Source organism: Barbus barbus, assembly GCF_936440315.1.
Source record: "Barbus barbus genome assembly, chromosome: 22".
NCBI lineage: Eukaryota > Metazoa > Chordata > Actinopteri > Cypriniformes > Cyprinidae > Barbus > Barbus barbus.
The window spans coordinates 23155291-23178887 of NC_136750.1; the positions used below are offsets into that span (position 1 = coordinate 23155291).

The 23597-nt window shown below is 35.7% G+C and overlaps 1 protein-coding gene across 3 annotated transcripts in view; it reads right to left on the reverse strand.

The window, feature by feature from the left end:
* LOC306888196 (cadherin-13-like) overlaps positions 1-23597 on the reverse strand; it is a 345271-nt gene that overhangs the window by 115456 nt on the left and 206218 nt on the right. For all 3 annotated transcript variants that reach the window (XM_079446382.1, XM_079446381.1, XM_079446380.1), the window contains exon 7: positions 573-751. In XM_079446382.1, coding sequence (XP_079302508.1) covers positions 573-751 — 179 coding nt within the window. The remainder of the gene's footprint in view (positions 1-572; positions 752-23597) is intronic.

A 23597-nucleotide genomic window follows, 5' to 3' on the forward strand; every position in this document is an offset into this window, starting at 1 on the left:
TTGCAGGGGTTTTTTTATATTTGCAGCGCGTTGAGCTCTATCGGCCACCGTATGTATCAATAACAGCGATACATTTATTTTCAGGATTATCTGATAAATAGAAAGCTCAAAAGAAGATCTTTTGTAACATCATAAATGTCTCTGATAAATTTTCGTTCACATTTTGAATGGTATTGCATTACAATTACAATTTTTTTACTTTTTTCCATTATTAATACATATTCATTCATAGTACATTAAACACTGTTCATTTATACTTGAAATATTAAAAATAATTAGATTTTAAATGTAGAAACTGTATGATAACCAATGCATTAACCTCCATTAAACCTTGTTATTAAGAGTTACAGAAAATATAGGAATTTAAGAGAGGGATAAATTGCCTTATTTGAACCGATACAAAGATTGCCCATGAAATTACCAGCTGTGGGCGGGGCCCAGAAATTTGCAGTACATCAGTGATTAAAAACATACAATATAACAAACAGCATACTCTTCGTCAGTCTCCTATTACTTCATATAGCTTACATCCATCAAGCAATAAAAAAGAGACACTCAAAGACAGCGCGTACCTCTCTATCGAGCTGGTAGGGTGCTATCACGGTGACAATGTCGCCTCTCTCCGGGTCGATGTAGAACATATTGGGTGAAGGTTTATCGGGCAGCTGTCTCACGATGATGTAGCGCAGTACAGCGTTGTCCGTGTTGGGATCGTCTGCGTCGTAAGCCGTCATGGTCATCACTGTAGTGCCTGCCAAAAACAGTTGAAAAATAGGGAGTTATAATGGAGACAAATGGGCAGGATGCTACTCGGTTTGGTGCCAACTATATCCTTAAGGTTTTATCTTTACACCGACACCACTTGTATTTCCATTTTTCATTAAACCGCACAGTCAAACGGAACTGTAATCGATCGAACTCGGCGAGCCAAGTAACAGAAGACGGCGCATTTTGAATGAGGCTTCAGGGCAGAAAATACGAAAGAGCAAGTCTACTTCTAAGAAGCCGTGTTACGATTCTCCCAGCGCATCCAAGTTTTATATTGTACTGCATCTAAAATAAGGATGCCGTTCTTGGCAGATGAACTGTAATCCTAGTCAATCCTTGACATATCAGCTCGCCTGCTCTCTCAGACGTGGCCTCCGGAATGAACAACGGCTCGACGCTATCTGGAGAGAGGGCGATATCACAGTTCAAGAGATGCCGTTCATCTATTTCATTTTCCCTCCGTTTCATCTGAATCTGTTCAGCCGCAAAAGTGGGCTGCAAATGGAGCCGGAGCCTCTCAAAGTCACAGTGACCAGACAGTGACACGAGGCTAAGTCATATCTATCTCCTGAAGTTAATGGCCTCTATCAGTGACGTTAACCTCCGATCAGCCTTTACGAGAGATCTTGCACCGTACACCATAAATCCAGCAGGCACCAAAAAGAGAAATAAAAAATAAAAAACTGGGGAAAGATGTGCAGACACCATCAAATAGGAATATTAGCATCTTAGTAATTGAGTAAAAGGCAATTATAAGTAATTAAGGGAGAAGTGAGTATTCTGCACTGGGAGAGATGATGGCAGTGCATCTCTAATGATTAATTACACATGCTGAAGCTCTCTCGTGACACCGCTAGTCAGAGCGAGCGGTTCCACTTCACTGTTCGGTTACACCAAGTTATACGACCTCCGTGTTCGCAGGAACACACATTGACACACATACGAGTGTGCGCACAGCATGACTGCACACACAGACACATGCAACCTTTTTCTTTCTCTCATGCACATACGGAAATACAAGCACCCAGACAAGAGCACTTATATTGCGCTTTATGAAGAGGAACCAAGCATTGAAATTAAGTTTGAAAACCTTGTTATTTATATATATTTATATATATATGTATATGTGTGTGTGGGCTTATTGACCCAACATTAGAAAGAAAGAAAGAAAGAAAGAAAGAAAGAAAGAAAGAAAGAAAGAAAGAAAGAAAGAAAGAAAGAAAGAAAGAAAGAAAGAAAGAAAGAAAGAAAGAAAGAAAGAAAGAAAAACGAACCTGTCCAATAAATGAATAACTCATAATAGCTCTAGAGAAGAAAAGAGTGTGCAAAGATATAATTTTAAGAGTGGGCCAGTCTATGTACATATAATTTGAATCAGATTATTTATTCATAATTACCAAAATTGGCTCCCAATTTATCCCAATAGATAGATAGATAGATAGATAGATAGATAGATAGATAGATAGATAGATAGATAGATAGATAGATAGATAGATAGATAGATAGATAGATAGATAGATAGATAGATAGATAGATAGATAGATAGATAGATAGATAGATACATAGATAGATAGATAGATAGATAGATAGATAGATAGATAGATAGATAGATAGATAGATAGATAGATAGATAGATAGATAGATAGCCTGTAAACCAGAAAAAAATGCATTTGCCTCAAAAAGATGAAGAGCTTCTTTCATGTCTTTTCATTAGAGCTCAGTTAAATCAGTGACTGTAAAACCTGTCAAAATGAATGTCTCAGCCAAAGAAAACATCTTTAGTAGCCTACTATTCCTTTTCTGAGACATTTAAGTTGAAATTGATTTCCTTGTCAGTGACAACTAGTCCTGTCCAAACATTTTATTTATGTATAGAATACATTCATAATCAAGAAAATTTTACAACTGAAGAAACATTTGTGAAAGAATAGCACAATCAACCTAATCACCACGAGACCCTTTGATTCTGAATCAACATTCAATCCGGTTCCTGTAGTTCTGTTAACCTGTTCTCCTCCTGCACCCTCATAAAGATCAAAAAGCTATGAGGTATTTAGCACTCATCAATATGAACCATGACAAAAGCCATCAGCTCCCATCAGCACACACATAAATCAACAAGCAGATCTAATTGGCTGATGGGAAGGGCCAGAAAGTGAATGCAAATCACTGCTACGCAATTATGAGGCAATTATGTCAAAGCTGAGCCCAATTCAGGAGCTATTGTCTTCCTTTATGAAGTCCATACTCTCCCCAGTGCCAACCCGGAATCAATGTTAACTACATTGGAAGGTTTAATGGGAGGACCTGAAATGGCTAGACTTGAATCTGCGGGTCTCCATTACTGTATTATCAACTCTGTTCATCTAATTGGGGCTATGTGATCAGTCAGAGTGAGGACTTTTCCTTTCTGGCTCTTTCTTTCTCCCTTTTAATTCCACTATCTTGTCACACTGAACAAGAGGTGGAACATTGAAATGAATAATGTCTCATAAAATGCCTGACTTGAGCGGTTAATTTGATATCAGACTCAGCGTCTAACTCTGCATTAACTAAAGCTGAAAACATTCATTGGCATACTGATATTAACCATAGTATGAACAGGCAAGTAGATGTGCTACATGACATACAAATTATATATAACAAACAGATTTTTTATATTTATTTTGTAAAAAAAAAAAGAAGAAAAAAAAAGTACTGTCAAACAATTAATCGCATCCAAAATAAGTTTTTGTTTACATAGTATGTGTGTGTACACTGTGTACATTGATTACATTATATATATATATATACACACACCCATACACGTACTGTATACATTTAAGAAAAATGTTACATTTATATATTAAATACATTTATATATACATACATTTATATAAAATACATTTATATAATATCAGTTATATGAATATAAATATATACATGTGAATACATGTAAATATTTTCAAAATATATAATGTATGTGTATTTATATATACAGTACATAATAAATATACACAGTGATATATTATGTAAATAAAAACTTTTATTTAGCATGTGATTAATTGTGATTAATCGCTTGACAGCACTAATATATGTACATATATATATATATATATATATATATATATATATAATTTTAAATTGGAATAATATTTCACAATATTATTTTTTAATATATAGCAGTAATATTGGGAAATATTATTGCAATTTAAACCCTTTGTAACAATATACACTACCATTTAAATGTCGGTTTTATTTTCTTTCTTTTTTGAAAGAAATTCATATTTTTATTTAGCGATACAAGTGTTAAATTGATTTAAAAAAGGATAGTAAAGACAGTAAAGAGAGAAAAGATTTCTTTCTTGAAGAATGCTGTTCTTTTTAACTTTTTATTCATCAAAGAATGTGTTCATTTTTTTTTTTTTTTTAAATACAAAAACTATCAACTATATTATTTGACTGTCACTGAGTCATCGATCTGTGAAAAAAGTTATATCATGATTTTTAACAGTATACAATAATAATAATAATTTATTATTTTAACCTTTCACATTCAGACGTTCTGTGACTATACCTAGAGCGCTGTGTTTATCTGTTGCGCACACTGTTCTCATCTTCTCATCCTGTTGCTCTGATATAGCAGAAGAATGTGTTGTTTGGAAGATCAAGGCATTTCAGTGGGCATCTCTGCCTTCTGACAACAGCTGAAGCCCGGTGGGTGCCAATCACTGAACCTCACTCCAGAACCGAAGGCAGTGGTGTACCATCCAAAACCGTGGGCTTCTCCACAGGGTGCCTTCCACTTCGACATGGCCCCAGCTGCTTAAAATCAAGCACTGGCTAAAAAGCTGGGCCCTTCAGCTTTTGCGGAGGAGAGGTTTTACATAATAATAATAACTCAAAATGTGTCATGCCATTAAAACGGCATATTTATATCCTGATAATGACAGTTCGGGCCAGGATTCACAGAAATCAGACCATTTTTCCTTCTTTCTCAATCCGTTTTTCTTGTTCTCACTTTTTCTTGTTCTTCTCACCTCTCAAAGGATTCCACAGACTCACTAAACAATGTCACTAGTTTTCTTTCAGTTAAAAAATAAAAAGTCTTATATAAATGATTTTATACATCTTATAATTACATACAATCCAGTTTACCCAGGCACTCAATATGCTGAAATAGGGGTTTTAAATTGCTTAAATTAATAGCTACGTTTCAATCCGAATTGTGCATAAAATTTATGTAGACAAATCTGAATATCATAACAACCCCCCCCCCCCCCCCCAAAAAAAAAAAACAAACAAAACAAAAAACAAAACAATACATTGTGTAGTGTGTTGGCAAAAATACAACTTCAAAATAATTAAATTTTTAATGTTAACTATTCCTTTAAAAATATTACTTCTATTGGGAAGTATGTAGATAGTAACATTATATTATTTAAGGTTATGTATAAACAGTGCTTAAATTATTTAGCACTTTTTGGCTTTTTTTAAAGCACCGATTCAGGTGCATAAATCTCAGTGGTGTAGTCCCATCATATTATGCTAGATCCCTGACAGCCTAGCAGAGAACAGCAAATCGCATTCAGTGCTAATTTTGCAGGAACAATTGCATTTTTAACGGTTTCATAATTCCTTTAGGTGCTAAAACAATGCAAACAGCATGTGCAAATAAACAACACCATCAGCAGGCACAATTCATATTTAGTCAACCTCTCTGTGTTCAGTTATATAGCACTGTACAAAGAGAGTTTAACAAAAGAATGTAAGGGCTACAGTGCGCTAACACAAGGCCGGTGTCACACGTGGCACATCCTCTATTATAGACATCCAGGGAAATCAATATGACTTCAGGATCTCATTCACACCGGGGAAGCCAGCGCACTGTGTGATGGGCTTTATAATAGGAAAGAACGGGGGGAAAGATTGAGACAGGATGAAATAATGATGGAGCAGGTGTGTGTGAGCGAGTGATCGGACTAGATACTGGGATGAGAGCGAGAGAGAGGAAGGGCGAGAGGTCCGCAGGGAAAACAGACAATGAAGCTACTGGACAAGGGATCACGGCGCTATCTTTGGACTTCGGCTAAGTTTAAAATGTGCAAATAATGAGGCTAATCTTCTATCCGAAATCTACCAAATTACTTTTTTTGTTCTGGAACGGACAGACATTGATTCGAAGGACACGTTTGAAACTTTGTGGCACATGAGACTTCAAAAAGCACAAAATTCTAAATGGTGTGGCTTTTTATAGACCATCTCTGCTACATAGCAACACAAAAGCACAGAGCGCTATTACGCTTCATTTTTGGAGGTAATTCAATACATCTAGTGGTTCTGGAGAAAGATAAATGGACTACATTGTGGAATGGAGCACTGTGCTGAAATTTGCAGCCTTCTTGCCCTGAAAGACCCAGCTTGCCTATTCTCCCTTGGTTAAAGGCACTCAAGTGAAATTCAGCGGTCTGTCTAAAAGAAGTCCGCAGGCATAGTTTGGCTAGTCGACGTTCCTGTTGTTTCATTACACCGTGGCGAGTAAGCACCATTTTTACGAAAACCCCTGAACTGCTGGGCATTCTGCAATTTACTCATTCCCTCAAAGTGTAGTCCCATAGCAGAAACAGTTCTGTATAAGGAAGAAACACTTGAAACTTCGCATTAACACATTCACAAATCTGAATGACATTACTTCTGTTACGCAGCAAAATATTAAATATTTTTGAGAAAGTCCTTTCCATTCAACAATGACTCATACACTCTAAAAAATGCTAGGTTATTTTTTTTAACCCAATTGCTGGGTTATGTCTGTTGGGTCATTATGTTGGGTTATTTTTCCGGTGTTGGGTAGTTTTGTGTGTAATCCAGCTGTTGTGTTAGTGGCTGGGTCAATTTCACTGACCGCTGAAACTATACACCCCTCCCCCTACCTCCGATGAAATAACCCAGCGCGGACACTTTAACCCAGCTGTTGGGTTACAGTCAAAGCGCGGGCTTTTCATACTGCTCAAGAGAGAGCGAGTCCTCAACGCCGCCGATTTAGTGGACTTCTTCAGTTAAATTTTGGTTTGTATATGATTTATTCCATCTATAAAGTCTTTATTGTGCTATAAATGATTTTATTTTATGCAACGCAACATAGAGACGAGATTGCAGTCAGCTAAATGCGACAGCAACTGTTGTTTCGCGTGATGGAAACATCTTGCCTTGCATAACTTAAACTGATTTTATTCGTTATAATACTGCTACTAATTACTTTGGATGATAAAATATGTTCTCAAAACTCTGTACTATTTATTTATGGACAGGTTATGAAGTCAGTCGCGGCATCTTTCAGCCACGAGTGAAACAAGAGGGGGCGGTCTGAAGTTCGCAGTTTCCCCGGGGAATAGCAGCCCATCGCCAGCTCAGATTTCTGCGGCACGAGAATCGGCACTATTTCGGTTAAAAATGATAACAGACAACAGTTTAATACACTTGAATTAAAATATTATTTTTAAATGTTATATTTTTATTTCTAAAATGTTTGTTAAAGGAGTTTAAATGTATGCAAAGTTGAAAACTATGCTGCGTAATTCAATTTGTTAAATTGGTTAATATTTTTGTCATTGGGTGGTTTCACTTAATAAATGTTCACGTTTTGATTATTACTGTTGCCTCTAGTAATTCTGTGTCTGCTTTTTAATTTCCAACCTATTTTTGGTTCATTTTAAGCCAGCAATAGTAATTTGCAATCGATATTTGAGTTAATTAAAACAACCCAGCATGTTGGGTCACAGATTTAACCCAAATGGCTGGGTTAAAATAACTGGCTGGGTTTTTTTAGAGTGTAGGGCCTTATTTTAACTAAGCGCATGGCGCAAGTGCACTTAGGGCATGTTCGAATCTACCAACAGTGCTGGGTAAATATTGGACAAAACACATGCTGGGTTGATTTCAACCAACAGTTGGGTTAAATGTTTAACCCAACCTTCTGGGCAGTAACCCAACCGCTGGATCTAAACAACCCAATCGCTGGGTTCGTCCATATTTTACCCAGCTCTGGGTTGGTATTTAAACCAGCATTTTTTAGAGTGTATTGAAATCTGTTTTGTACCTTTGTAATACACTGATAACCACCAAACGTAGCTGGTGATGAGCAGGTCACATGATGAACCAAAGCCCATCACAAGCAGCTTTTAAACACTAATATGTATAGAAGGTGCACAGTCTCATTCACACAAACACTAAACACCATCATGGTAACACACATGAAACTGAGACAATGCAATAAACATTAATATAACAACAATAGATGTAACATACAACCTTAATGTACACCACTGATAAGAAAAAAAAAACTAAGAAGCAGCATAGTTATTTAAATGGAAAAGCATCCGATGTGAAATGTAACACGGAATTCTGGGAATGTCAATTTACGGTTATTCACTGTAAATTATATGTTCTTTTTCCCTTTCAAATTTACGGTATGTAAATTTACCGTTTTTCACCATATACAGTAGGGAAACTTACAGTTAACCAATTAATAGGTTATTACTGTAGCATTTTACAGTCTTTTACCATTAAAATCCTGGTAATTTTTTACAGTGTATTTACATGGCAGAATTTGCAAGAGCAAAGACTGAACGATTCTCCAGAGAGGAAACGGATCGGTTTGTGCACGAGGTTAAAGCGCACGAGTAGACCATCTATGGGACAATTCGGATTCCACCAAAGTAGGCGTGAGGTAAAGAAAGCATGGGCATACACAATAATAATCTTTAACATTGTAATCCTTTTCATTTCAATATTTGGCATATTTGTGTGCTGTTGCGTGTTCCTGTGTATGTAATAAGTAGATTGTGCGCACGTTGTGTACCCGCCTATAGGCGAATATTACTAGTGCGCCCCTTAAATAAATAAAAAATACTGTGCAATCATTTTCAGTTGCCTCAAAATAGCAACGCGCCAACAATGCGCCTGAACACATTTTGTTTTCAGACCAGCACGCCCATGGGCGAACAGATGGGCGCAAGTGCATTTACTACTTAAACAATGTGGCGCAGAAATCTTACAAAATCTTACGCACATTAATTATATGGCAAACGGAAGCTCAAGTGTGTGTTTGCTTGACTTAAGAGAACCAATGATGTTTGTTTTTGTGCATCTAGCACACACGTTTCAGCTTCAGTTACAACTTTCATCAGGGACATTTCTGGCTTCAAAAGATTTTTTTTCCCTAAACATCTTTGTCTGTGTACATTTTAAGAAAAGAGTCATATACATATGGGATTGCATTAGGCTATAATGGATGGAGGCTGTTTTGTGTGTTCCACTGTGCTGCATTTTAATTGTTGTTATGCAACAGATATACATTTTTGACCAATGCTACGGCATTTTGTTTTGTTTTTTCCCTTTTAACCAAACCTTTTGTATGTCTGTCTGACGAAACATGTCATGCAATTTATTTCACTTTGCACTGAGATGATGATTCAATGTGATGAAACAAGAACCTCATCTCCGTGTTTATTTTTGCTAGGTTACTGCTACTTTTTTAAATATTTAAGTACAGATTTGTATTTTTTTTACTTTTACTCAAGTCAATTTCTGGCCAAACATGTGTACTTTAAATGAGGACTATTTTTATTTTTGTTTACTTTCTTAATATGTTTACTTTCACTTATATAATATTGTATAATTGTATTATTGAGCACTTTTTATACCTCTGCCAAAAAAAAAGTAATCAACAATGTTCAAATCTTCTGGAGCCATACGATAGCTTTGTGTGAGAAACAGTATTGGAACTGGATCATTCCTAAACTAATCTGTTAAATTAGTGAACAGGATCAACCAGTACTTTAAAATAATTCATATAATAAGATAGATTTGTTACCAAAGGAAGTTTCTGAATTCAATTCACTGACTCAGTGTTCCATTTCTTGAGCTTATAGCTCCCTAGAGGGCAAGATTATCCTTGAACGACAAAAGTTTCTTTATATAAAGCCAATGCATGGTTTCAGAAGACTTATAAAGCCATATGGACTCATTTTATTGTTCTTTTTGTTATTGTGTTTAAAAGAAGTGTCTGAAGATTCTTTGAATCTTTAAATCTTTTTAAAAGTGTTAAAAAACAACATGCAGGTTTAGAATGACATGACAGTGAGGAAATAATGAGAGGATTTTTGATGAACTGTTCATATAAGTAGAGAACGCTCAGTAATTTAATTATAATTGATTCATTCTAAAGCACCATTTGTCAGATCCCAAAGGGAAATCAAAGTTTGCAAAACCTCTACTTTTCGAGAACATTATCGATGATTTACATAAAAAGTGAACGTCAGGGCGCCAGTAAAAGGCTAATAATGGACTACCTGCACTTTCATTGTTTTGGTATTATATGTAATGCATACAAGTGCTCATCAAGCCATAATCATTTCCACAAATCACTTCTACCATTCTATTGTAAAATCCAAACCATCCTTTGTGACTGATACACGTATAACCTAGAAAAAGCTAACTTAGTTTCTGAGGACCGAAGCTAAAACTGTTCAGGAGGTAAAAATTTAGGCTTAAAATGAAAGAATAAATCTCATTTCAACAAGATTCAGCGTCACAATGCCCCGCTATGCAACCTTTTGTTATAAAATAACAAAGTGATTTTACATTGGACGTCAAGTGGCGACCCAACACAGAACCAAAATTGACTTTCAAAACTAAGAAAAATGTCTTAAAATCAAATCCTTAACTTGCACTTCCACACTTTTTTTTGTTTCATTAAGCCTCAGAGCTCTGGTAGCTCACATAAAATCCCACAACGCACACGGGCAAGTAAACACAGACATGTAATCTGTGTGTCCGGTTTGATCCCAGGCCTGCAGTGGAAAGTGCTACAGCATAAAGCCACACATCATTCTCTCATCTCGTCCTTGTCACCAGCTTCTCCATTACAGATATGAAAGAAGAGAGCAAGAGGTAGCACTTATTAACACGATCTGTGTCTGAGTGAGAGAGTGAGACGAGTGAGAAGATGAGAAAGCAAATGACAGAGAAAAAGAAAAGAATGCAAGGGTGTCTGGAAAAGAAGGAAATAAAAGCAAGCAGAAATTGTTTTAACACTGCATGCAACCAACATCTGAAGTGGCGTTTATTGAAAGTATGTATTTTAATAAGACACAGATGTTGCATAATCACGGCAAACACACTGCAAAGTTTTGGGAGTGACAACTGCATGTGTTTGCTGAAGTGAATCCTCTAATTTCAGTTGGTAATGGTACGTAATGGTCTTTGACTATGTAAAGGTGGTCTGGTGTTCTGTGACAGAATGACAGTAACACACCTCTCTTCCTAGTAACACTTCTTCACCTTTACAGCACACAGCATACTAATTAAATTCTACCTGCACCACTATTCCTCTTAAACATGCTGTTCACTCATTCTAACAGTTTCCATTGCAGAGCCACATGTACCCATAAACACAAAGAGTTGATTAAACAGTGAAGCGACTTCAAAAGCTACATATTAAAGTATTTCAACTACAGTCAACTACAGTCAAAGAGTAGCTTTTGGGACAAAATGATAAAGTAACAAAATATAATATAATATAATATAATATAATATAATATAATATAATATAATATAATATAATATAATATGCACTACAGTAAAAGTTTGGAATATGATTTTTTTAATGTTTTTGAAATAAATCTCTTATTCGCACCACGGCTGTATTTATATGGTCAAATCCAGTAAACCCAGCAATACTGTCAAATATTTTTACCATTTAAAATAACTATTTTAGAACATTTTCAGCAGCCATCATACATTCCACCAAAATATTAAGCAACACAACTGTTTTCAACATTGCTAATAATAATAAATGGTTCTTGAACACCAAATCAGCATATTAGAATAATTCTGAAGGATCATGTGACACTGAAGACTGGAGTAATAGCAGTAGAAAACTTTTAAATTATATTAAATTATAATTAAGTTATTTTAAATTATAATAATATTTCTTAAGAACAGAGCTGCAAACTGTGACCAACAGCGTTTAACTAAATATTTAAAAATAAAAAACTAAAAGAAAAAGACTTCTGTGCAAAACTGAATTCGTCAGTCATTCCTATTTGAACTGAACAAATTCTCAGAACAAACTGCCCAAACAACTGATTCACTAGTGCAAATAATATATCATTGCCCGACACTAGCACGGTTAACACACTGATCCAACAACCACTAAAATATGGCATTTGTTGAGGAATTTCTTCACAAATTTGAAAACAGCTGAGCTTTCATACTTATGATTTTTTTTTTTTTTTTTTTACTAGTTCAGGAAAAGGACAGCAGTCACAGGAACAATGGTGACAGCTGATTAGGGTGCACAATGTCATCTCTTCCTATTAGCGACACATTGTGTATTCATTTTCTATTAAGTACCCCTACATAACATGTTCCGGTAATGCAAACGAGGCCGATATGGTGGACGAGTATACATATACGCAATGGAAATGGATTGGAATGAATATCATCAAATGGAATTGTGTTCAATTAGATAACAAATTTGTTTGTGTCTTTGCTTGTATATCTGAGGGGGAGTGCAAGAGTATGTTTACAGTCATGTTCGGATGAAAAAAATCAAATTAACACCTCTGTGGGGGCTTGCTGCATTAGCTAACCGTTTCACAGTGTATCCGTAAAGCAGCAGGAATCCGTTTGGATCCTGGCAGCGCGCAGCATATGTACGGTTTAATGCGCACATCGCTGCAGCTAAAACATAATGTGTGTCTTATTATGGCTACGCTCATCAAACCAGAACGCAGAACGGCAGTCCTCAGCGGGGCGAAATTAATGTTTAAGGAGACGTCAAGCTCAACTGAAATGACATTTTGCTCCGCCATCAAGTCTTGTTGCAATGCAAACAAACAGCTCAGATTGTATCATTCAGGTTTAATGTTTGCCTGACTTAATATAAACCTAAACTTCCTAATGCAATCCAATTCAATACAGGCAAGGGAGAGTGAAGTAAACTGTGCCATGCTTTACTTAAATTGTCCTCTAGACTCTAAACAAATTAAACTGCATTTCAAGACGTCTGCTCTGACATTACAAAATAGGTATATATAACATAACGCGAGTGAGTGAGTGAGTGAGTGAGTGAGTGAGTGAGTGAGTGAGTGAATAATTAAGCAAGCCAGACCATTCCAAAGTGTTATTTCATCATTGGCTACATTTTTACATTTTTATAATACAATTAATTTTCAACATTCAGAATATTTTAATGGAATTAAACTTTTTTTATTTCATAAAAGTATTTATGGGATAAAGTATGTAATATTAAATTGCATTCTATTAAAAAAACAAACAACTTCAAATTAGCCATTACCAAACTAAACTTTTAATAATGGATAATCTTTAGTAAAACAATTATATAAATCAAACATCATGCATGCTCAATCTATGTTTTTAGACCTGAATATGTACATTTATTTAAACATGAAAAAAAAACAATAAATAATTTTTACCTGACGTGGACCATTCAATTATATATATGATGAAGCCTTTCTAAATATATAGTCACCTAACAAAATTATTTGCTAAACTAATTGACCAAAAATTAGAATTCTGTCATTATTTACTCATCGTCATGTTTCAAACCCTATATAGATTTCCGTGGAACATAAAAGAGGATATTTTGGAGGATGTTAGTATTACAGTTTCCTTGACTTCCATTATATGGTCAAAAAATAAAAATAAAAAGGAAGTCAATGTCAAATCAAAATATCTTCTTTGGTGTTCAGCAAAAGAAAGAAATACATTTAGGTTTGTAACTACAGTAAATGATAGATGCCTTTAGGGATGATTGTCTTGTTTGCTTCTTTCTACTGACCCACTGCTTCCGCCAGGAGCTGTATTGGTGGATGGTCTCTGACACCTCATCAGTTGTGTGTAGTCACACACCTTCTTCTACATCCTGACAGCAGGCAGCAGCCTAATGACACCTTTCTGACAACCACTCACACAATCAACCGAGAGGTAACATGTAAGACTGACAGCAGCATGCATGCTAACACAAGCACATGTGGGGAACTCATTGAACACAGACCGAAAACTACAGCAACTAGACCACAGCATGCAAAGACACAGCTGAAATTATTCTTTCACAGAATCCACTATGCCCCTGGCCGAAAAGCGCCTGGGGATATTATTTTCCCTTTTTTTTAGAGAACAAAAATTGCTCTCCGTTTCCCTTTGTGAACTTAAAAGTCAGTCTTTCCCCACAGCATCCAAAGAAACTCAAAGGAAAAATAAATAATAATCTATGTCAACATAAGGACTGTCGAAACCCTAAAGACGGAGTCTTTGACAAATAATCTTGTTTTCTGAATGAGAACACTTCATAGATTCATGAGAACATGGTCATTTACATGTCAGAGGCTTTTAAAACCTCGCCGCTTTAGGATAGAACCACAGAGAATTACTGGGCTTGTCAACAATGAATTGCTTTCAAACCCAAGATCCTTGCACTTGAGGCATGTAAAACAAGACAGAACAAAGTTACTGAAATCCCAGATCTTTACCCGATGCTTCACCCTCCAAAACTGTTTACAGAAAGCTTGACAGCTCAGGGTCAGAACCCGTCCGCCTCGGTTACTTCCTGTCGGTTGAGACCCCAGCGATGAACTGTCTCCTCTGGGGCCCGTTCTAAAAAATTTGCTGTCTGTGTGGCTTACAGAGCTCAGATGTAGTTCAGGTCCCAGGACTCATGGAGCTGTCTAAATGAACCTCTGGTGGCCCAGTGAAGTTTAAGGTGATGTCTCAGCACACATAGGATTGCACTGAGGACTGGTTGAAAAGCTGTTTCACCTGGATCTAAAACTGATTCAGAAGATAGGTAAATTTGCAGTGATGTAGATTTAGCTTGTGACAACACATGGACCTCCCTTAGCAAGTAAAGACAGAACACTGCCAAATGAATCAGACTGTTCTGCAACAGTTTTAAAAAAAGCATGGCTATTAACAATGTATAAACCTTAACTTTATGTCACACAATCAAAGAGTACACTTGATACGTTGTACTCTTCAAAAGTTGCTCAATAAGATTTTTTTATTATTATTATTAATTTTATTTATCAGTGATGGGTTAAACAGATCAAAATTGACAGTAAAGACATTTACATGTTAGAAAAGGTGCTGTTATTCATCAAAAAATCTTAAAAAAATTATAATAAAAATGAAGCAGCTCTACTGTTTTAAAAAATAAATAAATAAAAAATACAAAATACAAAAAACATTTCTTGACCACCAAATCAGGATATTAGAATAATTTCTGAAGGATGGGGCACTGAAGACTGGAGAAATGGCTGCTGAAATTTCAGCTTTGCCATCACAGGAATAAATTACATTATAGAATATACAAAAATATAAATAATTGTTATATTATTTTACAATATTGCTGTTTTACTGTATTTTGGATCAGATAGAGTCTTTGTAAGTGTAAGAGAATTATTTCAAAATTATTTAAAAAAATCCTCTACTTTATTGAAAAGTAGTATATATATATATTTTTTCTCATTTCAAATATTGGAAAATCTGCAGCTTTAAAAGAGCACATTCATTACGTTTTCAAAATAATGAACAATAGCTGTGACAGCAGTATGAAAAAAACCCCGCTTAATTAATGAAATCTGTTCACGATCTATGATACACTTAATAAAAAAGTACTAAACTAAGTAGTCTTCCTGCTCTGCAACAAGTCCATTAATCTACTAAGGGATGTGACAGAACTTTTCTTTAGTCTCAAAGACTAATTAATCATTCTGGTTTGTATCAGCAGACAGATTAAATCACAAACCGCTGCTTGTCCTCCGCTGCGGTTTAAAGTCTATATAGTGATTTCAATCAGTTAATAGAAAAAATAAATCACTTTGAAATTCTAAAAGCCCTCTTTAATGTTTCCAAAATATTGTGCTTCTTTGTCTACAGGAAGACTATTTATACCCCCAGCAGAGGAAAATGATAATAACGGACTTTAACTGTAATACAATCTTTGTTTGCCAATGTCCACCACACATCTTTTTCTGTTCATCACCACTGACAATTTTGCACAACCTTTCTAATGATTTTCCATAACATGCAGTAGTCTGCTGACATGTCAAGCATTACAATTCAGTGGAGGAAGAACACACTCTCCACATAGTGACAGTCAATGAATACATAGGCACCAGCCAAGCCATGATTTGGGCATAGGAATTGGAGATCTAACAAAACAAGCTGATTTGAAGTGCCATGTTCTCTTGTCGAGGAAGATTCATAGAATTTAACATGGTTCCATCACCAAAGCCATGTGATGAGCTACACTTTACCTGATAATATCCTGAGCACAGGTGTTTTACACCAGCTCCAACGACACAACAGGCAGAAGCACACGTGGACAAAAATGAATTTGCTGAAGTAACCATGCTATTTTACCTTGTTCTAATACAGCTTTGAGCTCTTTTGACGAATTGTGTTTCACAAGACTCATACCCGAGCGCTTCGCATTACAATTGAAATGCTGTACCGGGTGAGCTACTGAGCAAGTTTACTACATCAAAAAAGCCCATTATGCGATGGATATTTGATGCAAATATCAAATTATATTAGTTTACAAATCTTGCACTGCGTTAAAAGTGTTTTGAGGTCATAACACAGTATTGTGTGAGGAACCATGCGAAGTTAAGTCTTTATGAATTGATAATCTGCCCCTATAATAATAATTAGTTTAAAAAGGAATGAAAATTGGTGTTTTGCTGCCTCTAGTTTTTATTTCAACTGGAAACTGCACTGTATAGGTACAACTGTAGGTATGGTTTTGAAAATATTTAGGTAGAGCCATGTTTTTGCAGTAAGCCTGGGCTAAAATATATAAATACACACACACACATATTCACACAATACTACCAGTTGAAAACTCCAGAAAAAAACAGATGGGAAGCTGTGCAGTCATGTGACCAGACCAGTTCGAAAGGCAGCAGAGACAGGAAGACGTGTCATATGCGCATGTGTGATTGTTCAGCGTCTCCACTCGGCTCAAGCTATATGAAGAGACAGTAGCTGATGGTGCAAAACTGACGGGTCTTTCAACGCAACATCTGCTAGTGAGCTAAACATCATTAAGGGGACTCGCACTGATCTGACATCCCTGCAGTCTTTTCTGCTGTGATGGGCGGCAGCCAGCCAAAAGGACAGTCGAAAACAATACAACAAGCTCTGAATTTGACATTTTAAGTCCCAAACATTTGCATTTAGGAAAATGCCACTCAAATCTAAAGCAAGAGATACAAACAGGTTTAGCTGAATGGATTTCTTGGGGGCATTTTTTTGGCATTTAAAATGGCTTTTTATTTAACTGAACATGAGCTGTGTGCAATGCATTTTCATCAATAAGAAAAACACACAATGCTTTTCTTCCAAGGTCATTTCAACAGACACGACTATTAATTATCGGGGACGGTCCATCTATTTCACAAGACTGCAAATGAAACAGAAAACCTATTAGGCTTATGTTTGTTAAAAACATACTCAAAGCAGTCAATAGACCAAAGATATAAGGAAAGAGATGAAAACAGAAAATGAGGGAACCCGGTATGGAAGGAGGGAAACAGATGAACGTCAAGAAAAAACAGATAAAATGACTCTTGAGGAAGAAAAGGGAGAAACAAGAGGGTGTTGATGAACAGAGTTTAAGGCAGGTGGTGCTAAATGAGATATGCAAAAAAAAAGGAAGGAGGAAAAAATTGAGAGGAGGAATTTGATTAAGGGCGTAAAACATGCAAAAGCAGAAGAAACTGTGTTGTGTTTATCTCAATCGCATCCTCTAAGCATACACCAGGCGACGAGTGCCTCGGGTCAGTAATTGAGAAACCAATATGATTCCTCAGAGATCCGATGCCTAGCGTTTAGGAACATTCTCATATCTCACAACGAGTGCAGTCCAACTTACTTTTAAGATTGCATTCTACCTGCAAGCTAGAAATTTGCAGAGACATTTCTTTTATGAGAAAAAAGGGGGGAAAACTCATTAACATGAAGCTGTGGGATGAAGTGAAATGTATGTTTAATTTTGGCGAGCGAACAGGAAACTTGGCGAACAACATGCTAAAACTGCCATCAATCAACGCAATCTCTTAATTGAACACTATGGGGTAAACTGAGGTTATACACATTGTTTACTTTCATTTAGATCTTTTTGATGCAAATAAATGAAGTCAAAAGCTCAACTTACCTTTGACCACAGTACAAATCAAAACTTATCTTCATTATGCCAAAGTTTCAGTGATATTTTAGTGATATACTATGTACTTTATACAGACTGACTTGAAATGCACAACTACAGCCTTTAGTCCTTGCTTGACAATGAGTTGGTTAGCCTGGCAATGAAAATTTAGTTGTCAGCCTTCTGTGAAGCCAATGCTATCTCCCAACCAATTTGTTTGTATTTTACGAGGTGTCTAACTCATACGAATTCATACAACCTCACTCATACGATTTTGTACAATTTCTGTGTTGGGTAGGTTAAGGGGCGGGTTAGGGGTGATCATTCGTACGAATCTCTTTGAATTTGCCACCTCGAAAAATACATAACATTTTTCACAAATCATACGCATTCCTACACACACACACACACACATATACGTGTATATATATATATATATATATATATATATATATATATATATATATATATATATATATATATATATATATATATATATATATATATATATATATATATATATTAGAGCTGTCAAATGATTCATCATGATTAATCACATCCAAAATAAAAGTTTTAATTTACATAATATATGTATGTGTATTGTGTATATTTATTATGTATATATAAATACACACATATACAGTATATATTTTGAAAATATTTACATGTATATACATATATATTCTTTTTTATATATTGTATATAAATGTATGAACATAACATATTTTTCATAAATATATACATGTATGTGTTTGTATTTATATATACATAATTAATGTACACAGTATACACATATTATGTAAACAAAAACTTTTATTCTGGTTGCGATTAATCGTGATTAATCATTTGACAGCACTAATATATATATATATATATATATATATTAATGTTCAGAAGTCTGTGTACTGTCACATTTTAACATTTCATTTTAATGTATCCTTGCTATTAATTACTTGTGAAACATTGTGTAAGTCTGTTCCTCACACAAATTAATTCAAACGGATTCATACTTGCAATACTTGGAAAATAACATACGTTGAATAGACTAATTTAATAGTGCCTTAATTGTACATTTTGTCCTTTTGGAGTTTTACAGGCCACTGAATGATTTCATTGTATATAAAAAAAAGTGCCCTGAACTTCTCCTGCTGTGTTTTACTAAAGAAAAAAGTCACACGTGTGAGCAAATGATTACAAAAAGTTCCCTCTTTCCAGGTGAACTACTCCTTTAAACTGCTGGTTTTGTATGATTAAAGTATTTTCAGAGGAGACCTGAGGAGGCTAAGATGAAGTAGTCTTGCAGTTATTGCCTCTGAAGCTTAGCTTAAATCTTATTGCTTCCACTGTCATAAGGTCTCAGCTTTGTCCCTCAAACATGATGCATGATGTAGTTTCCTCTGATAGCAATGCAAATGCCGAATATAAATTAAATGTTATTTTCTAGTAGAAATTGTTGTATTTCCTCTTGCACTACATACAGGACAGACAGTTCGTACATCCATTAAAGATGTGCACTTGATGAATGCAAAATGGACTTAGGCGTCAACATAAATGAGGCACAAGGCTGAAATAAACAGTTATTTCTCCACATCCCTGTTGAGCTATTGGCTTTATTGTGACTCTCAAAGGAGAAATGACTATGTTTTATATTAAAGTCATCTTCCACTCTGGTTTACAGCCTACAGCAAGTCATGAAGTCCACACAACTCCAGCTGAGAGACAAAAAGCAGAATGTAAGACTTTATCAGAAACTGAGTGATGGAAACCTAGTGCGCTTCTCTAATGAATGTCTTTACAATGCTTCCAACTCACTCTCTAACTCCACAACACACACGCACAAACAGGCACCATCTTTGCTTCTACATGCAATTTTAAATGTGTTTTGCATATTTATGCAATAGAAAAACCATTTTAAAAACCAGAACAACATTTTTTACTCTTTGGCTCTATATAAAACCACGTGTAATGATGCTTTACATCAGTGCTTCCAAACCTCAGGATGAGATACCTTAGTTGTTTATCTTGCACAAACAGTTATGGGGCAATCGTAGATAAACTTCATTTATTTCCAAATGAAATCAAGATGGGGTCTTTAACAAAAGTAAAGTCATTTACTGTATGGTGGAACTTAATTATCGTAGAAGATTAACCAATATGTAATTACATCTATTACAAATACATTTTCTTTTCCACAACTTTTAATGAGAAGTTATGACTTACAGGCAACAGGTACAATCGAAATCCTACTCATAAGTACCCCCTGGGGTATATGAACATTGCTTTGTAATCACTTAACCAATACATTAATCTCAACCTAAAAATGTAAGAAATTTTACATTAAAGATTCATATAGCCAGGTACAATTTTTGCTTTTTCAGAAGATTAGATTCTTTGTTGAAATCTGGCTCTGTTTACAAGTGGTATTTACATCTTTTGCAGGTAATCCAATCACAGGTGCTTTATTACTCACTGATGTAGCAAGTAACCTAAATGAATACCTTTTCATCAATGATGATTCGATTAAAGATGCCAGTCAACACCAGGTATAAAAAGTTCTATAAAATACTAAAATTCTAAAAGATCTACTGAAGAAATATTTTTGTATAAGCACTGTCCAAAAAACCCCAAAACAAAACAAAACAAAACAAAAAAACAAGCAAACAACGCACCCAGGGTTAATTTAGAATAATTGGGCCATTTTGTCCAGTCATCTCAAAGGCAAAAATGGCCCCAATTTAACTTAATTCACCCTACATTATGAAAAGTGTCTCACTGATGTAACACTCTAGCGTCATCATACATGATTGGGCAATGATGCTTCTTCTATGGTGAGAGGATATTGTGTCCTTTAAAGACCTTTTCTTTTCGTCTCAAAGGTGATGTATGGATCAGTGAAACAGAACAGTGGACATTATTAATTGAAGAGCTCTTGAACCCCCTTGATAGACATCCTCTCATCCAAAGCCCCTAACTAGCCTTCCCACACATTACAGCTCTAAAAAAGTTTGCACCACAAACTTGGATATCAAAATAAGAGCTTGCCAGGTCTCTCTCACGACAGATGCCATGGAAACAAGGTCTAATGTGACAATGCCATATTAGTAGTCTCATAATACTCTATAATACAAGCAACTGAACACTCTCTGAGCTTGAATATTGCTGATTTGATGTCAAATAAATGTTCTTTTAGAGAGTTAAAATTGTGTGCTACCAAAATTTGAAAGACAGCATCTTCATGGCTTTATTAGGGATTCAATAACATCCAAAACGAAAAAAACTCACCATAAAAGGCAGGATAACAGAAGAAAACTTGTATTCAAACTGTCTTAAATTTTTCAAAACACTCTCAGAAAAGAACACATTTTATCATTTTATTTAAAAAAGGACTAGTAAACTTTAGCTGCCTCTTTGCTTTTCAACAATTTCTCCCCTACTGATGAAATCAGCAGAAAGACTAAAATGCACAGAAAAGTGGGTCAGGGCTTTGTATTCTTGCTAACACGGCATTTGGAGGATTGGTAAAAAATGTTGTTTTGTTGTGTCTGCGCATCTCACAAGTCTGAATGGCAGGATCAGAACTTTAAGCACAAGGAACTCTGCGGATTGAACAGCTTGTGATCCCTGTTTCACCTTGAGAGTTAAAGCTGTGATCTCACTCATTTTCGAAAAGTAGCGCTTGAAAGACGCACATAGATCTGGCTAATTTGGAACAGAAATAGATTCATCTTCACTTCAGTCAAAGCCCAAAAATTATGTCTTTTCACTGGATGATAGACATCTCAGACTCATCTGACATAGTTATAATTATACACTGAAACCCTTAAAGTACTGTATAGTTCTCCAAAACCAATAATATTGTCATACCCTTATGTTGTTCCAAACCTGTACCGTATATTCTTCTGTAGAGCACAGAAGTAGTTGCCTTTTTTCATACAAAGAAAAGACTACAATGTTTGTAAAATATAGTGGAATTTTCATTTTTGGGTGAAGTATACCCTTTAACATCTATATAAATCCAAACATCACAAATATTGTGATGGTATAAAACAATCACAAAGTTTGCAGCGGAATGCCTCGGTCTTGATCTCTAAAATATTCTTTGCTCACAAGTTCACAGAAGTCAAGGCTGAGTCAGCACTGAAATCCTCTCAAGTTGCTGACACTTGACTATGTATTATTCTATCTCTTTTATCAAATCCTGAGAAAAAAAAAATGGTTCAGGTTGAGAGTTCAAAAGCCCGGGAGTTTACAAAGCCCTTAAGTAGAGCTCTGGAGGACACATCACAGCAGTTACCTGCTTTGTAGACTATATTCAAAAAAAGTTTAGCTAGCAAATCCCAACAAAGTTGCAAAAATATAGTATTTTTGCTATTATTGGCTTTTTTCTCAAACATACTGTATATATTTATATATAGATATTACATACTGCACGTTTAAAATCGACATGAAATGGAAATTGCGATCATTAGGAATTGATTGGATCGTTGTTGTTTGACAATTGCTGCAATCTCAGGTTAATGAAGTGTTCTTTGTATGAACACTAAGTCTTGTCAATCCTAGCACACAGTACACACACAGGGTGCACCGTAAAAGGCAATCTTCTGTCCTCAGATAACCAGTTACTTAGAGAGAATTACAAACTCACCCAGTCATTTTCTCTAGTCAGTCGAGCTGATACAGTAGCTGTTACTCCTCCCGCTCCATCAGATTTTTTTTTTTTCTTTTTTTTTCAGTCGCTCTGTGGCCTAAGCTAAGCCATCCAGATCTCCTGAGTGCTGTCTGGAAATCACTTTTGATGTTCAAAACTACGAGGCATGAAACTATGAAAGGCCTATGAAGTAATTAAGAAGCTTTTTAAGGAGCTAAAATGCCATGCTTGTGTGTACCTCAGGGGGCCGAGTAAACCTGAATGCATCTTGACAAATGAAAGGGTGGAAAGCAATTCAAAGTGATTTGATGAAAAACTTCAGGGAAATATAACCACGACAGCCTTCCTCTTTTTATTTTGCCTGCTTTATTAGTTTCGTAGCGCTTTTTGAAAATCTATTCCAATGTCTGTCAAAGCTGCTGGGAGGTCGGGATGGAAAAAAGACAATGAAGCACATTTAATTTACAACACATTTAGACTTGGATTTCTTATGATATCTAAATCTAAGGGATTGAGGCTGCCCAGGTGGGACCGTGAGGCCTATTGATTACGTCGTATAGTGGTTTGTATGTGCACAGTTTGTTCATGCCGTTCTCTCTTTTCATACAGCACCTCTACACCTGCCACCTCATAAATGTCAAACCCACTCCACTCGCCTCGAAGACATTCTGCTATTGATTTCTTTCCTTCATTTCTCGACTCAAAAGAGGCTGCCATGACCTTATTCCTTCCTCTATTAATGCAATGCACGTATGCCTCCATAAAACCTCTTTTACTGAGCGGGAATGTTGTGAGATTTTACCAGACGGCTTATGGACTTCCCCTCTCTGCTTTAAACCTGGGTTTACCAGACATACCTCCTCTATTAATGTATTTCATGCAACGTTATTATACTTGAACACGGATGGGATCAAGTCCCTCAAAGACTACAACTCAGATTTTTTTACTGGCAGAGAAAAACAGATGTGA